Source organism: Plectropomus leopardus, chromosome 12, assembly GCF_026936395.1.
Source record: "Plectropomus leopardus strain MGB_pleo_1.0 chromosome 12, ASM2693639v1, whole genome shotgun sequence".
NCBI lineage: Eukaryota > Metazoa > Chordata > Actinopteri > Perciformes > Serranidae > Plectropomus > Plectropomus leopardus.
The window spans coordinates 18,298,259-18,317,115 of NC_142187.1; the positions used below are offsets into that span (position 1 = coordinate 18,298,259).

Genomic DNA, 18,857 nt, shown 5'->3' on the forward strand with positions numbered 1-18,857 from the left:
AACAAAATGACTATTATATTATACATATAAACTTTTAGCTGAAAAGTATGTTATATATTTAGAAGTAAGCACTTTTCCATTTTCCCCCTCTTTTACTGATTACAACCTGTCTTTATTATGTAATTTAAAACATATTACATGTAGGCTAGCTCCCACACACTGCTCATATATTAAAGGGATAGTTCATTTTTTAAGTGGGGTTATATGGGGTACTTACCCATAGACAGTATACTAAAAACAGTAGATGTCAGACAGCATGCCCCCAGTTTGGAGAAGCAGACTTGTGAGTCCAACACTGAAGCTAAGCAGTGTAGGCTATTTTTGAGGATGGGGGTCAGCAACAAAACATGTTTTAGCTGCCTAAAAAAACTGTCATATATATATATATATATATATATATATATATATATATATATATATATATATATATATATATATATATATATATATATATATATATATATATACACATACATACATACATACATACATACATACATACACACACATATATATATATATGCTATATTGAGAGTAATTCACATATTCACCTTAATGCTAGACAGTTATTTTCAGTAGGAAATTGAAGCTGTAATATCGCTTTCTTTAGAGCTTTACGTGATGTCCCACTGTGCCTGAACTTACCCCAAGTTACTGTAATTTAATTGCAAAATTGTCACAGTAACTGACTACAATTGCATTTCTTTATCAGCTTAATTACTGTGACTAGTTATGTGTATTCCTAACCGTGTATGTGATAAACTGTGCATGGTTAAGTACCTCATACAACTCTACTTAAAATAATCTGAACTATCCCTTTAGGCATTTACACTGTGTAAACTTCGCCTATTTTGACCCTCGCCAACTACCGTACTACAACCAGCGAGGTGAGGAGTGTCTGCCAGTGTGTGTGTGTGTGTCCGGTGTGTGTATGTGTGTCCGGTGTGTAGCATGAAGGAGAGGACCGACTCTGTTGTGTTTTCTTAACCGCAGAAATGACCAAACACACTCCGTCACACCTCGAGGACACCAGATAACGAGGCAGAGACGTTTAACCGACGGTTTGGACGCAACTGTCTTTAATTACTGTTGGCGTCTCACCGCGTTACTATGTTTTCGGTCGGTATGTCTCGGTCGTAGCCAAAGTGTCCCCTCAAACCAGCCTGTGTTTTACTGCGCCAGTGACAGAGATGCGTTTCAACGAGAAGGAGCTGGTGTCCCTGAGCCGCCAGCCCTCAGAGATGGCAGCCGAGCTGGGGATGCGAGGACCCAAGAAAGGAGACGGTAACACGGTTTATCACATCGATTCAGCTTTTATTACACCTACTTCCGTTTCATGTGATGAGGGCAGCAGCTAATGCTACAACCGACAACCATCAGATATCCTTAATGTCGTTCTTCAGCTGTCTATTGTCTGTGTTGTCTCATCTCAGTTCCCTTTTTGTTGTTACACAGTTGTAAAGAAGAGGCTGGTGAAACTCGTCGTTAACTTCCTCTTTTATTTCCGGACTGATGAGGAGGAGGTTAGTTTGGATCAATATTTGAACACCTGTCCATACTGCATTTATTGTCACAGCATCTATTCCCCAAGTAATTTACTGTCTTACCTAATGAGAAAGTGAAACCATACCTTGTAAAGGGCAACATCACTAAGTCATTATTTATTTGTCAGCCTATTGGAGCTCTGCTGTTGGAGCAGTGTCGGGTGGAGAGGGAGGACAGCCAGGCCTTCTCTATTGGTGAGTTTCATTTCACACAAACAACTCACCTACACTTTCTAATGACTGTGTTTTAATTTTGAGACTTTGAGAATAAAGTTGTAGTATCGTGAGAAAAAAGTTGTTATATTTGGGAAAAAAAGGAGAACAAACTCGTAATTTTATGAGAATAAAATTGTAATATCATGAGAATAAAGCTGTAATTTTACAAGAAAAAAGCAGGTTGCCTGTGCTCCCACCTGTTATATAGTTTGCAAGCGACATGTTTATTTCTGTAATATATCCTCTTTCTCGTAAAAATATGACTTTTTTCTTGTAAAATTGTGACTTCGTTCTCATAATATTATGACTTTATTCTTGTAAAATTATGACTTAATTCTCGTAATATTACAAGTTTATTCTCGTGATATTACTACTTTTTTTTCTCGTAATATTATGACTTTATTCTCATAAGCTGACTTTTTTTTCTTTAACGTGGCCCTAATCCTCTGTCATAGTTTCTCACTTGTAGACTGGTTTTAAATCCAGTGGAAAATAGTGGTCACTCGTGTTTGTGCTGATGCTATTCAAACTGCATTGATGCCTCACTGAAAAGCAACAGAGAAATGTACCAGAGTTCATTACTTGTGACTTTATATTACAGTTATGCATTTGTATTATTTGTGTCTTTTCATAGCATTTCTGGATGAAGCAGAGAGGAAGTATTTGTTTGAGTGTGACTCAGAGGAGCAGTGCGGAGAGTGGGTAGAGTCCATTATCAAGGCCAGGTAGGGCTGACTCTTTTCCATCATATTGCAACATCCTGTAACCAGTCCAAGTCTCATTTATCCAGTCGTATTCTCAGTGCTTCCCAGATAGACAGCCCTTTTTGATGGGATAATAAACAATAGTGAAACTATATTTATGCTCTCTTTAGACCAGATTCCATTGAAAAAAACAGTCATTTTACCTCGCTTTGTGTGGGTGCTGCTGGTCTACCACTGCCGCAGTCAGTCAGCATGTCTGTGTCATAGTGTGACTTTTGTGTTTTAAAGGGTCAGTTTGGATTCACCAAAGTCACACTATAACACAAACAAACTAACTGATCAAGGTAATAGTAGACCAGCAGCTTCGGTGTTCAGAAATATAAAATGTCTGTTTTTATCAAGAGTCAGGCTCTGAAGACAGCATGAATAAATTTCACCTTTAGTTCAGTTCCCTGTAACAAAGGGCTGCCTGTTTTGGAGACACTGAGTACATGATTCGAGTTTGTAAATGGATGTGTTAATAAAGTTTTGTTGTTAAATGTGGCCCCCTTTTACAACAGTTCATCAAGAATTTTGTTGGTTTTTGGTTTCTTTGTGCAACAAAGGTGTGCAAGGATTAAGTTTTCTTCATGACTTCAATGTGACAAGTTTAGTAACTGATATACAAATGGTTATTTTGGGAGTGAAGTATATCCGTAAGACATCACTTTAGGCTCTATGACCTGTGATTTATCAGCATTTTTGAAATTTTAAAGAATATAAGTGTTTTAAGGGGAAAAAGATTAAAACAAAATGGTAATGAAAGTAGTCATTAGCTGCACTTCGGGGTGCAACTGTACACAAAATGTACGATTTGGTACTTAACTCATATTTGACATCACATGTTTAGTATAGTTGGGAAAAAAGGTTTTTTTGCCATATGCTTTTTAAAATGTCAACACTGTGGTGGATCATTTTTGCTATAATAACTTAAAACATTCATAGATATCACATGGTTTGCGTTATTTGATCGACAGTGTAGAACAACTTGCCCCTCATTGTGTTTTAGCCTCCGGTAATAGACTCGCATGGGTGAAACGGTCACAAATGAATGTTGTAGCTGTTTCGAGACACAAAGTCAACAGTGTGACTTGTGTTTAACAATTTTCAGCTGATTCATGACTACTTGACCTTGTATTTAAATTTACTGGGAAAAACATATTGCTCTCAAACAGGGTATGATATCCTTCCTCAAATGTCAAATTAATGTGTCATCACATCTCTTGCAGTTACGAGTTCATGAGGAAGAACCTGATATTCTATCGAACTGAAATCCACAGGCTCACTGGCAAGGTGAGACCCATCACAGCAGCTTCTTAATGCACTAAATGCCACACAGATGGTCCCTCTATCCAACAGCGTTGTTTTAGGATTTACGTGTGAAGTGTGTTCGTGCCATGCTTGACTAACTGCAACGCACAGACTCATCAGTGTCAACAGAAGATAGATCAGCACAGGAAGACTCAGTTTAGGTTTTATTTTAACAAGGTTATGCTATTGAGATTAATGCCACAACCCCAAAAACAGAGATAAGTGAAATTTTAATTTGTGGTGCTCAAAGCAAACATGAAGAATATAAGAAAAAACTGGCCGAATGGATACCGATAGTGAAAACCAATGGTGAAATTAGTAGTTTTGAGGGGTTGTGATGCTCAAAATATTCATCCATTGATTTATAGATGTCTCTCTCCCAAAATTAGTCTACAGAAAAAAGTATTTTTGGGGCCAGTGGCATCACGTGATTGACCCAAAAGTTCTAGTTACACAGTTTGGCCACTATGTCAAAGTGGCTTCAAAGTCAGGTGCACTTCCTGTGGGCCTAGACAGACAGACACACACACACACACACACACACACACACACACACACACACACACACACACACACACACACACACACACACACACACACACACACACACACAGTTGTACACATGATCGGACAGTACACCACAACATCAGACAGATAAGCTTTTATAACGACTCACAATGAGGTGACGTGAATATATCCTCTGCTCAGGATGCCATTGCTAAATCTGTACATAGCAAATAGTAGTTTGTTGCAATAATAATACTCTGATTCGTATACATTTTTAAGTTCACTCACCTACACTGTACTTTGGTGGAGGCAGAAGTGTCAAAGGTCTTCAAACCTACAGATACTGCTTCAATAACAGGGCACTTTACACTCTCAGCATTTGTTTTCACACAGTCTATACTCATCCTCTTCTTCCTCCACAGGACCCCCTGGAGCAGTACGGTATATCAGACGAAACTCGCTTCCAGGTCAACAACAGCCTGCAACTTACGCCTAGTGATGCATCCTCCCTGTAGACCAGTGTCCTGTGTACACATGTACTTTATTTTCATTTTAGTTCGCCCTGCCATTCCAACATTCACTCCTCACTGGTTTGAAAACAGCGGCATTAGCATAAGCACACCTGCTTTTTAGATCTTCGCTGCTCTGACTGTGTTTAGTGTTGCTCCAGACTTAGAGAGGTTCTTGTGCAAATGATAGCAGAGTTTCTGAGGCCATGCAAAGTGATGGCGTGATAACGCCGTTTATTTCTTATGTCAGTCATTGCAGGTAACATGGGGGTGTGGAAAAAGTCGACACTGTCTTATTTTCGGTTTAGAGGATTTTACATGCCATTTTCTATGCTGTTTTTAGACTTTGCTTCGGTTAATTGGTTGTCTGTATAAAACATGTTTTATACTGTTTTCTACTGGACACACTGTACTTTTAGACAATGTGATTTTGAGAGCGTCTCATTATATTCGCGCTGTAGAGCTGCAGCTGTGACTTTCTTTCAGGAACATTAGTAATATGATCACAACTGGGCTTAACAAGAATCAATCCAGGATGTATGAATATTAATCAAGTAAATGAATGCTGTTTGAAGAAGCCTATGATTATTAGATACAATGCCCAATTTAGAAAACTTGTGATGGTATTTGCTGTTTGATTTAACCTGCATGGGCCCTTTGATCTGCTGAGTTGAGCCACTTATTTTACTTATGAGAAAGACGTTTTTAACAATCCCCACGTCTGTTTATCATATAGGCCATTTAGACTATGTAGTTTTAAAAACTATACTTTTGCACATATTACTTTACTGGGTGTTGGGAGGGCTTTTTAATAATTAAAATTTCAAAAACGTACTTGAACCTACTGTACCCTCTCTGTGGCACTTTGAAACAGATTCCTTTAGATAAGCTGTTGGACCAGGCTCTTGACATAATTTGTCAATATCGCACCAACTGCTTTGTCAGTGTAGCTACAACAGAGTAGCAGCTAATGTAGAAGTGAAATTTTGCTCAAGCACATTTCATTTTGCAAATTAAAAAAAATCATTAAATAATTAGATTGCAGCGATCAGGAGTCTACTGACAAGCAGGATATATGTAATTGAATGTGTCTTTATTTCACCTTTTGCACATGAAATGTGTTAAGTCTGTTCTTACTTCATGTTAGATTATATTTGTTTCACTTGCATCTCTTTTTTTTTTACTAATAAAGCCATTTGAAAGATACTGTAAATCAATGCAGTGCGTATATTTGTATATTTAAAGGGTATTTTTCAATCTGAACTGTATTTGCCTGTTTTGTTTCTAAGATTAAAGGCCTCATGGGAACAGCATTTTTAAAAATTTGTCCAGTATCGAGTTAAAGCGCTTTAGCTTACAGGGGCGAAACAGAGTTTTATTTTGTTTCTGTAGAATTGAATAAAGGGTGCTTAACAATGATAAAATGACTGTGAATTGAAATAATCTGATTGGTTTGGCAGTCCCGATTTCAGGCTGGTTTCTTGTTAGAAAAACGATCTTAATCTTTGACAAAGCAGTTTTTGTCAGTAGTTTTCTTTCCATAATACTGTCAGATACTAAGAACAACATTCTGAGCCTGTCAGTTGCAAAAAACAAGCAACTGCTGTGGATGCAAACTGATGGTGCACAATTAATAATAATATTAATAAAGTTGATTAATATAGCTCTTATCACCAAACCAACGTTACAAAGTGCTGTACACTTAAAAATCACAAAAACGCACAGAAAATATTTATACAGCACAAAAGAAAATTTAGAATCAGTGGTTGAGAAACAAAATCAAAACTGCAATGCAACACTCAGGTATATATTAATAAATCAATCTATTATAAAGAGCTTATAAGAATGTCTTTCCATAAAAAGAAGTTTTTTAAAGTGATTTAAAGGAAGATAGTGATGTAGCAAGACATAGATCTTCAGGCAGATCACTCCACAGCCGAGGAGCTCTAACTGCAAATGCTCGGTCCCCTTTGGTCTTTAAGCGTGAGGTGGGAACAGTCAGCAAGTTTCTGCCTGAGGATCTCAGGTTGCAGGCTGGTCGGTATGGGGACAGTAGCTCAGATATATATTCAGGGGCAAGGCCATGAAGGGCTTTAAAAGTAATGAGTAAAATCTTAAAGTCAATCCTAAAACAAATGGGCAGACAGTGTAAGTTCATTAAAACTGGAGTAATGTGTTCCCAGTTGCCTAATACATTACATTACAGTCTGTTTTGATGCTGCCAGCTCACACTTAGTACTGGACCAATTTCAAATACTGTTGTCTCCATTCATCACTTAGACACAAAGCCATGGGAAAGGATCCAGGTTGAAAAATATCAATGTTAAACTCTAATGAGGGGCAGTTCAACAATTGTGTTTGACAGTCTGGCAATGATGCCGCTTCGATTCAATGATATAAAGCCACATGTTGCCCTCTCATAACAAGCTTTATCACTCATGTGTGATGAATGAATATTGGTTAAAGGAGACCTATTATGTTTTGTTTTTTTCCCCCCTTTTATTTATTGTTTTGTATAGCACTTTTTGTGCTTGTTAGTGGTCTCATAAGTAATAATGATGATAATAAATATCTAAGTACTAGGTACTACTACTACTATTACTGCTAGTACTAGTAGTAATAGTATTGATGCCGAAAATGAGCACAATAGGGCCACTTTAGGGCAATACATACAATGCTAACACTACAAAATAATGCTATCTGAAAATATTTTATGCTATCACATGGAGGTGACTGATAATTAGCTGTATATTTGATTCGTAAAATGCTTTGTGTTTCTCTTTCTCTGTAGTCTGCTGCTGAAGATGTGGGAGGCAGTCCGCTGTGACTGTGACACGTTTCCTTAGCAACGCAAAATGTGTGATTCAAAAACAGCGACGTCACACTTTTCCCGTGATGCTTAGCGAGCCCAAATTGAACGTTCGGCAAAAGAAAACAATTGTATTTTACATACTCTGATTTACAGAGAAAAACGCATAAAACGAGACACTTCAACTGGAATTGAAACCGCTGACAAAAACTATTCAACGACGCGAGACGGGGAGAGTTTATCCGGGCTCGGTGGGTGTTTATTCATGAGTATATTATGAACAAACAATGTTGCTAATGCGTTAGCCTGACAGCTAGCGTATATTAGGCTCGGTCAGCCAGTTGAGCTAGCGTTAGCATTAGTAAAAGCTTTCTATCCTGGATGATTGAATTATTTGTTTTTTTCGATCATTTTAGCGCAACGATTGCAGATCAATTATAACCACCACAGCGATGTTTTTGTTTTATGCAACAAGCAATTAAATGCCTACAGTAAGGAAGGATTTATAGCTAGGATAATGTGCTAGCGTTAGTTCATATAAAGATAGGTTTGTGTTGATAGCAGACGGCGAGTTCACTCGTAGCTGATCATAGGCACTGCAACATATTGTCATTGTAATGTAATAACAAAGTTGCCTCTAGTTCGTTTAACTGGGGTTTAAATCAAGCCACTAACGTTAGAGTGTATCAGTTGTTTCATTTGTCTTTGTAATCGCATCGATGTTCTCTTTATGCCATTATCTCTGGATGACTGTTGAGTTTATTTGCTGAATATTGTGATACTGTTTTTGGCTGTGATGAAATTAAAGGCTTGTCTGTTTGCCCTCATTGGTCAGTTTAGTAACGTGAATCTCTCATGTCACGCTACACTGCACTATTGCTGCAACAATTAGTCTATAAATCAACCAGTTGATCGACAGAAAACCACAGATAACAAAAATGCTGATAATCTGTTCAAAGTTTGTAATCATATAATATTATACAATTAAATGTGTATAAGTCATTAATGTAAAATTTCAAGCAAAATGCCAAACATTTACAGGTTCTACCATAGATATGAGCATTTACAGCTTTTCTCCGTTTCATATTGTTAAAAAATGACAGATTTTGACTAGATTTTTGGAAGTTATCACCATGGGCACTTGAAACTTGCAGTTACTATTTTTCACAACTTAATATTTGACGGACTGAACAACTGATCAATATTCTGAGAAAAAAAAGTCAATTGAGATTGACTGGTTAAAAAAAATAATTTATGGAAAATTCTAGTGTTACATTACACTGATCAGCCAAAAATTAAAACCACTGGTGGATGAAATAAGAACATTGATTGATTGTTTTGTTACAATGCAATGTTCTGCTGCACCTTGGGTGCTGGTGTTCATGTGAACGCCACCTGACATGCTTCACTCAGACCAAGTATGCTCTGTCATGGCAACAGCACTCCCTGATGACCAGCAGGACAATAAACCATGCCACACCTTAAAAACTGCTCAGGAATGACCCAAATAATGTGAAAAAGAGCCCATGTCATCACTTTAACCTCCAGATCCCCCCTTATTCACTTGTGAGGCCTCCTTGTACAGCCTCCCAGTATTTGGCTGGTGCAGATTTCCACCCCTGCCACAGATACTCTATCAGATTGGGATCTTGGGAATTTAAAGGCCAGGTCCACGCCTTGAGCTCTTTGTCACATTCCTCGGGTTATCTGTGGGCAGTTTTTGCAGTGTAGCATGACGCTTTGTCCTTCTGGTGGTGTCACTGCCATTGGGTAGTGCTGCTGACATGAAAGTGGAGGGTGGGTGGGCGTACTTGGTCTGCAACAGTTTAATGTTTTGGCTGATCAGTGTTTATCTTGGTTTGCTCAGTGGTCATTTATGAGCTATTTTTTCTAAGCCAACAGAGTGTTAGAGGGACCAACCAGAAGTCATCAAGTCATATCTCAGTGTCTGTTTACAAACCTGTGTCATCTGATGTGTGCATTTTGTATGATATTAAAAATATGTTGATGACTCTTCTTCTGTTTTTAGGCATCATGGATCAGGACTATGAGTGTAGGCTACTCAGGCAGATCAACATTCAAAATGAGAATGCAAGCCCTATAGTAAGTAAATAATACACACACTTGTACACTAAGGAGCTGTATGTCCACTTGAAGAAATAATCCCTAAAAATGAGCAGAAATTTCTTCACCGGTGTAATTAGGTCATTAACAGTACCATAGCATGATGGTAGACCCCACCAAAGAGTAACTAAAGCAGGACTTAAGATGCGCAAAGATGGTGTTACTGTCCATGTGTTGCGAATAAACAGTTTAACAGGCCAGTCTCTTCCTTTTGACAATGTCACTAGTGTTGAGGGAAAACAAGACCTCACCGGCCAAATGACTGGGTCTTGTGAATGATGCCTCCTGTTGGTAACACCTCAGACAAATGCACCATCTGCCACCAAAATGATCTTCACTCCCAAGTTTTCACATCACTGTCCAACGCCTGTTTGTGTTTGGCCTCCAGTCAGAAAACGCTCTCTCCTCTCCCCACTTGTGTAGAAAGCGGTAGGAGCGGTGAGAGCTCTGACACCCACCAGCTCCCCCCTGTCCTCCCCTAGCAAGCATGGTGATCGCTTTATTCCCTCCCGGGCTGGAGCCAACTGGAGTGTCAACTTCCACCGCATCAATGTGAGTCTGCTGCATTACACTCAGAACCTCACTGTCTTTCCTACCAAATGAACAGTGTTTTAACAATCAAAGTGTTAAGGAAAAAAACACTAACTCCTCACCATTTGTCTTTTGCTTTTCTGGATCTCCTTAAACAATCGTTTATTCATTTAATTTTCTGTTGTAGGAAATTGAAAAGTCACACAATCAAAACAGAAAAACCAAAGATGGCACAACAGACAGCAACAAAGGTAAAAAAATCTAATATCATATCCAGAGACTACACATGAGACAAGCTAGTACCATAACAGATCATGATACAGAGTCGTGTAATGTGTTTTGGGGACACTGGCATTCTTTCATTACTGCAGACATTTGAACTCTTCTTTGTTCTGGCTGTTTGACGTGTGTGTTACAAAGACTTAGACTTCGACCAAAGGGCTTTATAATGCAGTAATTAACATATTTCCCCATTTTCGGGGTGTATGTTTCTCTTCATTTTCATAGCTTCTGTGAAGTTTAGAGAATGATGACGGCTGAAACCTAACAGTAATTTTTTTTTTCACAAAAAAAAAAAAGAATTTTAATTGCTGGAAAGATGCTATTTTCTCAAAAAAGGGTTATCTATACAGATACAAATACTTCTAAAATTGGTGCTTTATGACCAGAGACAACAGAGGAAAAGGGTTTTGGCATCGCTTTTGCTCAAGCAGTATAAAACCTACAACTACCAGAATGCATTGTGCCACACCAGACCAATAAATGATCCAGCTAGTGGGTGACGTAATGTCAGTTTGTTTTGTCCGGCTTGTCCAAAAACAATGGCGACCTGGTAAAAGTCAGTCACGTATCACAGTTAAACAGTAAGCTAAAATATATTCCTTAAATGATTGTAGGTGAGAACCGACAGAATCTTATTCTCATATTTGATTATTACCGCCTACTTTTATTGTTTGAGCTTAGATAATGCAGCCTCCATTTTTACGATACAGGAAAGACTTTGGTTCCCACTTCCTGATCACAAAGTACAAGCCACAAGGAGTCTCAGATAGTCAGGTACAAAGAGTCATATATCATGTATTAAAATATTTTTCAGAAGACGATCTAGGTGAGAAATAGGCAATACAGTTTGGTCTGTAAAATGTCAGCAATTTGCCAAAAAATGTCTCAGTTCAAAGAGAGTTCAAAGTTCAAAGAGACCAAGGTGATGTCTTCAAATGTATTGTTTCCTACAGCTAACAGCCCAAAACCCAAAGATAATCAAGTTACTATCATAGAAGAATACGAGTTGGGCGTAGAAAATATTCACATTTGAGAAGCTACAACATTTGGATTTTTTTTGCCATATTTGCTTAACAAAATACAAATTACTTATTATCAAAATTGTTACTGATTAATTTTCTTTCCATTGACTAATTGTTGCAGCTCTAAAGATGACTGCCTTAGTATAGTGTGTATTGCTGAATTACCTTTTACTACAGTTATCTTGGGAAATTGATCATGATGGTAATGCAATCCTGACTTATGCTATGACTCTCTGCCCCCCAAAAAGACAAATAGCCTCTGCTGTGATGTGTATCTGGTGTGAGTATTATCCCCTTTCAGCTCATTTCTACAGGTTTCTTTCTGCTTTAGTCAAAGTTGCAAATTTGACCTTCTCTTGTTTACTAAGCCTGGGCAGGCCCGTGGAGACTGGAGATAAGGACTAAACAAAGCTTTGTGAAAAATTCTCACTTATCTTTAGAGACGAGAGAGAGCGACAGCATTGCAGAGGAAGCTCAGTGTTTGAACTTACTCATTCCGACAGCCCGGTTTGATTTCCTCTCCGTCTCTTCCTCTGCCTTCAGCGGATGGTCTGGCTTACTCAGCTCTGCTGAAGAACGAGCTGCTAGGAGCGGGCATCGAGAAAGTCCAGGACCCCCAGTCAGAGGACCGCCGCCTGCAGCCATCTACTCCTGCCAAGAGAAGCCTTTTTAGTGTAAAAATAGTTCACGTCTGTTACTTTTAATGTAGTATTCTCATAGGGAGTTTTTCCTTCATCAGTAACCATCTGTTTGTGTTTTGTAGTATTCGGTCAGTACAAAAAGGGCTCTGCCAGAAGAGGATGGAAACACCGTCTCTCCATATTCTTTATCACCTGTCAGTAGCAACAGGTAATATGTTTTTCATGTCATTATCTTAATGCATCTCCTCCACTTGGGAGCATCGGTCTCCTTACTAAATTTTGTTGTGTGCATTGCAGCCAGAAACTGTTGCGGTCGCCAAGGAAACCTACACGCAAAATATCCAAAATTCCTTTTAAAGTCCTGGATGCTCCAGAGCTTCAGGACGACTTCTACCTCAACCTAGTGGACTGGTCCTCTCTGAATGTGCTCAGTGTTGGACTAGGGACCTGCGTCTACCTGTGGAGTGCCTGCACCAGCCAGGTGTGTGTGTGTGTGTGTGTGTGTGTGTGTGTGTGTGTGTGTGTGTGTGTGTGTGTGTGTGTGTGTGTGTGTGTGTGTGTGTGTGTGTGTGTGTGTGAGAGATCTGCAAAGCAGTGAAACAGGTTCTACCATAGATATGAAAGAGGCATCCAGCAGATGTCCACACTGTGGTTAAAAATGGTGCAAGAGTTACATTTCTTTCTCAAATAATGTTTCCAATCACACGTGATCTCTCAATTATAGATTTCATGTATTGTTTATCACACATGTTAACAAAAAGAGTCCTAGGATCTCATTGATCTGCCTCTTGGCTGTCATGTTAATCTGCATTTTTTTCCCCATTCCCCGTCTTTTAGGTGACACGTTTATGTGACCTTTCTGTAGAAGGAGATTCTGTAACATCAGTGGGCTGGTCAGAGAGGGTGAGTATTCTCAGTCATCTGTTATTGTCTTAAAAACTGTTTGCAAGTTACATTTTTCAGGTACACTATCAGGTATACTATTTTGCCTTGCCACATTTGCATTTTTTGGTGCTATATATATATATGGGGGGTTTTTTTGTTGTTTTTTTTTTTTATCATCCGCATCTCAAATACAGTTTTACTGAACAAGCACTAGGTTAGTGACAAAAACAATTTTCTCATATGAACCAAAGTTACATGTGTGAGTTTCCATTTCACACATGTAGCACACCACAGGAGATTGTCTGTTTCAGAAATACTCAGTTTGGTTTAGCCAATGGTCTGCGCTTAAACTGCAGTCACATAGCCAGTCCGTAATTTAAGTCTCTTGCTTTTCCTTGAATTTAGCTGATGATTTGGGCATCAGTCCATACCAACAGAGATACCGAATCTCATCATCGTCAAGACATTTTCATTGCTTTCTTTGTGTAAATGACCCTTTGTCTTCACCGTCAGGCGTTTGTTTTCTTCCAGTTTCGCACAAGCCGCATGATAGAAATTTTAACAACACGCCCACTCCCTCGCTGTGAATTCTCCCGAAGATTACCTGCACTATTCACACATGGGCTGAGTTGGACATTACACAGACTTTGTGCGAGAAAGCAAATGTCCTATCCACGGATTCTGACTTTTGTGTTCCCACACACAGCTCCTCTGAGCATGTCTAGGTATTTTCAGGTTTGCAGGGCAAGTGTGTGAAAGGAACTAAATTACTCAGAATGATCAAAGATCCATTATGGAAAAGAGTTTTAATGTGTAGGCTTTGTTTATAACTCCTGTTCTTTGTTTTATGTAAATGCTGTTTCGAAGTCATTACAGACTCTTCAAATGTCAGTGTGATACTCAAAGTGTACTGTCTTATTCTTAGGGTAACCTGGTGGCGGTGGGGACTCATAAAGGCTATGTACAGATCTGGGATGCAGCAGCAGGGAAGAAACTCTCCGTATTAGAAGGGCACACAGCCAGAGTGGGTGAGTTGAGTGGCGTGAGAGCTGGAGGTGGAGACAGTCGCAGGAGTGAAATATCATTCTTTTCATTTATTTTCACACAGTTGTTTGGCAACATCGCCCATTCATGGCTGGTGAATCACCTTCCCTTTGTTTTCATTCTTTGCTGCAAGGTGCGTTGGCATGGAATGCAGACCAGCTGTCGTCTGGGAGCCGCGATCGGGTGATCCTGCAGCGGGACATCAGAGCTCCACCTCTCCAGTCAGAGCGCCGTCTTCAAGGACACAGGCAGGAAGTCTGTGGGCTCAAGTGGAGTACAGACCACCAGCTGCTAGCCTCAGGTGGAAATGATAACAAGGTATGTGAAAGGAGAATCTCCCTTGTCTGTGAGCCACACATCAGAATCAGGACCTCTTGTTCATAAAGCATCACGTTTTCATATTTCTTCTCCCATCGTTTAAACCTGCTGTCTGCAGTTACTCGTGTGGAACCACTCGAGCGTCCTCCCGGTGCAGCAGTACACAGAGCACCTGGCCGCGGTGAAGGCCATCGCCTGGTCTCCCCACCAGCATGGCCTGCTGGCCTCCGGAGGCGGCACTGCAGACCGCTGCATTCGCTTCTGGAACACTCTGACCGGCCAGCCCTTACAGTGCACAGACACGGGCTCTCAGGTCTGCAACCTGGCCTGGTCCAAGCACACGAATGAACTGGTGAGTCAGTGAAAGCTTTGATTTGGACAGCGCTGTTGTAAAATAGAAGATATTGTTTCTGTTAATAAATGAGGCCAGTCAGTAATAAACAAGGGTGTGTTTTGGGCATGTTAATCTTTGCATCTTATAAGTTATGTTTTCATTGTAACGTTGCTATTGGCACACCAGGGTTGGGCAATATTAAAGTTTATACTGTGCAATGGTAGAAATGTGTCAACTGGTGGAGATTTGGCTATACAGTTACTATCCAAAGACCTATTTGGTGAGGGCTGTGTAGCAAATCAGGGCTGGATACTTGCGTGATCTAGCAGCTGCCACACAAAGGTAACAGGATTTGGGCAGACATAGAGGAAGAGAGTAAAGTTGTAAATCTAAAAACCTGTAATACTTAAAACTGTTGTTCTCAGAAGCCTTAAAGCATTGATATTGATATAATTTGTTTAATTTTTTGAGTCCGTTTTTTAACTCGAATGTGCTCCTGATAGAGTTTTTTGTATGGAAGGTGCACATAAGATAGTTAATTAAGGTACTGTTATTTAAAGCTGAATTTAGCGCTTGATAGAAGCCATGATAAAAAAAAAAAAAATTACAAATTACATTTATGCCATATCTCCCACTCCTACTGCACACTGTAGCAACTTTGAACTCAGTGGAGTTGACTTTTGGACGTGTTTGGGACTCACTTGTCACCCAGCAAGATGCAACATGTGAATAATCCTTTTAGTGTGGCTGAAAAGTTTGACAAAAAATTGCTGCTTCCACTCTTGCAGTTAAGTTAAATACATCATACACAATACACATGTACCAAACTAACAAAGTTTTCTACTGGTCTGAGGCAAATATGTAAAAAAAAAACCCTTTTGTTTTCTACAGGTCAGCACACATGGTTATTCCCAGAACCAGATCCTGGTGTGGAAGTATCCCTCTCTCACTCAGGTGGCCAAACTCACAGGACATTCCTACAGAGTCCTCTACCTGGTCAGTATATACTGTGTTTTATCTACGCCTGTCTGCAGAACATTGTCCCATGTTTATCTAGTAGAGAGGGAAAAAACAAACTATGAATTTACATAAAATAAAGTGCTGATGAAGTTGTTTTTTTAATAGTCCTTTGTTTATATGTGCAAATCAAAGAAACAGAACAAACATAAAATGTCTGCATGTTATTACCGAAGTGAAAGTATTGAGAGTTTCACACAAGAAAGGAACTAAAATAACAACAAAACCCTTAACTGCTTTGACGTTATATTGTTATAATACTGTATATTCAGCAGGGGTGCGAATCACCAGAGATACTTAAGTCACGATGCAATATTATTGCAATATTGTGATATGCTGAGTTTTGCAGTAACATATATTCACATATATTGTGATTTATTACCGTTTTAAAATGGAAACTAATTCCTAAAGAAAAACATTTGTCAACATCTGTTTTATATTTATCTTGTATAATAAGAGAAAGTTTTAATTCTGTGTATCTCACTTTATCGCAGCAAACCATAAAGTGAACTGCAACAGGAAATTATTTTATTATTCAAGTAGGCAACCAAAAGATAAATTTGTCAGCGTTAATGTGTTAATCGAGATGCAATTAAGGTCCGTACATAACACTGTTTTTTTCTAAAACACGTTAATCGCCAGCTGAAAATGGGTTCAGTGGGTACCCACGAGTTTCCCCCTCACAGATACGCCCACTTTATGCTAGCCCCATGCAGTTTTTACTGACTTTTGATTCCTAATTAGGACAATCTGGTAAGAATTGCTTCATTTTGTTAATATGAACCTCATAACTGTTTTGCAATGTAAAATAATAGAATTTAAAAATAGGCATTAAAAAAAACGATTAATCGCAACTTTAAAAAATTAATTGTTCCGCAGCCCTAATTTGCAATATTAATCATTTATACAGTTAAAAATCAATACTTGGCCCCCATGTAGTGATACAATATTGATAAGCAAAAATATCATAATACTACATTGTATTGACTTTTTCCTCCCAGCCCTAATATTCAGTGTATAATAATGACTTTCTGTGCAGGCCATGTCTCCTGACGGAGAGGCCATTGTGACGGGAGCCGGAGATGAAACACTTCGGTTCTGGAACGTCTTTAGCAAGATGAGATCCACTAAGGTGAATTTATAACCTCTGTTTCTCACTTTAGGTCTAAGCTAAGTTATCCATCTGTAATTTTGTTATTCCTAATGGTCTTTTTCTGACTTTGTCCTTCTGTGTCTCTACTTTAGGAATCTGTGTCAGTGCTGAACCTCTTCACCAGGATCCGGTAGTGAGCCCGCCTCTGTGCTACGAGGGAATAAAGCCAGGAAGGGGATTTATCTTTGCATGTATCGAGCTGTAAACGAGCCCTTTCTTTGAGTATTCACCTCAGTAGTCTGCAGAGGGCCCCTTCGATTGCCCTGCGTTATTTAGCCAAGTTGTAGCTGGAGACGGAGAGATGCACGGCGAGTGTCGAGGGCGGAGGAGACACGTATGTACAGTATTCCACTTCCGCCTGAATGACGGAGCCACTGCCGCCTCCAACAGACCAGTGATCTTTGATGATGAGGAGAATTTGGGGGGCATTTTCTCTCCCCATGTGATTATGTTTTGTTTACAGACTGACATTGTGCTTACCTGCCAAATATTGAGTTTGTCCTTTTGATTGTCTAATTTATTTTATTTTTTGTTTTGTTTTTTTTTTTTTAACATTTTTAACATATATTCCTCCTGTGTGATTGTTTTGAAGGCTGTTAGATTTCCTTTTTCTCTGTGTAACTGCAGTTTTTGGTCAGATCTGTGGAGCGTGTTTGGCTTTGTTCGGGTTGTCTTTTGTATTTTACTGAGACGATAATGTTTCATGTACGCTGATAACAATTAATAATCCTGTGCCAGAACTGTTAATACATAACAAGAATCAAAGCCTGATCTCCTATTTTAAAATCTCACATTCAGTTGATTTTTAGTCTAACGATGGTAAGCACTATTGGCTCGTTGTTTCATTATCTAAAGAGAAATCCTCTAATGGCAAACGGGACATCTTGGAAGGAAATAATAATTTGGTAACACTGTATATAAGAACAGTTGCTTAAAAAAGTAATTCACGTTTAAATGAGAACATTTTAATGCAACCTGTGCGGAAGCTTTTCACTTATCTCGTTTCCTCTCGTCTTCAATGAAAAATCAGGCGAGCAAAGTTCAAATGAACACACTTTGGCTTATCAGCGTAGTTTTTAACAGCAACTAAAATCACACAGGAAAACATTTGGGATCAAATCAGAGTGAAATGCTCTGTGCAGAGCCTCTGCTTTGTGCTGCGTCTGCTAAGATATTCAAGCTCGGGGCGCTTGTCTTTTGCTACTTCAGACCATTTCTATGTCGAGCAGTCATGCAATTCTACCCGTTTTATAATCTAAGATTTCATATCATCTGCGCCATTTTCTCCCAATTTTTGATTATCCTTTTTTCCCCTGTTTGAATGTTTGAGTCCGCTAGTGTGCCACATTTAAGTGAATGATATTTATTTGTGTTGTGAAGAAGGTTCTTGTACAGAAATGGCATGTTTGTTTACTAATTTTACCCAAGGGAACATGATGGGCAGTTTCACTGCTACACTTTATGGAAATTTCTTTTAATGCCACTTCAGAATCAAGACAATGCTGCCAACTTGAATTACAGAAAGAATGTTAAAAAGAATGAATATTTCTGTACTGAGAGATAATCAACAATTAAATGATCATATCTTGTACCTTTTGTGGTCGCTGTTTTATTGTCCTATAACTCGAAAGTCTGTAAAATCACTCTGCTGCTGTGAAATTAAACGAGGCGATATCGTTGTTAGAGCCTTCCCTCCAGCTCATATGAGATTCACAGATCAATGGATTAATCCAACAAGCACTTGCAGTTTAGCCAACGCCTGATTTAACGTATTCCTCTGAGCTATATGGCTCCAAAAATATTACATGAATGAGTCACCATGAACACAGGTGCTGTAGTTTATTTCAATTCAGTTCTAATACTATAA

The 18,857-nt window shown here is 38.9% G+C and overlaps 2 protein-coding genes across 2 annotated transcripts; both read left to right on the top strand.

Annotated features, from left to right (window-relative positions):
• The first annotated feature begins 878 nt into the window (after positions 1-878).
• Positions 879-6,143, top strand: plekhj1 (pleckstrin homology domain containing J1). The gene is made up of 6 exons (XM_042497915.2): positions 879-1,284; positions 1,456-1,523; positions 1,673-1,739; positions 2,395-2,485; positions 3,733-3,796; positions 4,744-6,143. Exons 1-6 carry the CDS (start codon positions 1,191-1,193, stop codon positions 4,834-4,836), a joined length of 477 nt encoding a protein of 158 aa, XP_042353849.1. The 5' UTR covers positions 879-1,190; the 3' UTR covers positions 4,837-6,143.
• Positions 6,144-7,705: 1,562 nt separating this feature from the next.
• On the top strand, positions 7,706-18,581 carry LOC121951840 (fizzy-related protein homolog). Its single transcript, XM_042498327.2, has 14 exons — positions 7,706-7,890; positions 9,669-9,742; positions 10,187-10,315; positions 10,482-10,545; positions 12,142-12,272; positions 12,362-12,447; positions 12,537-12,720; positions 13,077-13,142; positions 14,050-14,152; positions 14,302-14,486; positions 14,605-14,838; positions 15,712-15,816; positions 16,877-16,969; positions 17,083-18,581. The coding sequence occupies exons 2-14, from the start codon at positions 9,674-9,676 to the stop codon at positions 17,122-17,124; spliced, it is 1,491 nt and encodes a 496-aa protein (XP_042354261.1). The 5' UTR covers positions 7,706-7,890; positions 9,669-9,673; the 3' UTR covers positions 17,125-18,581.
• Positions 18,582-18,857: the final 276 nt, after the last annotated feature.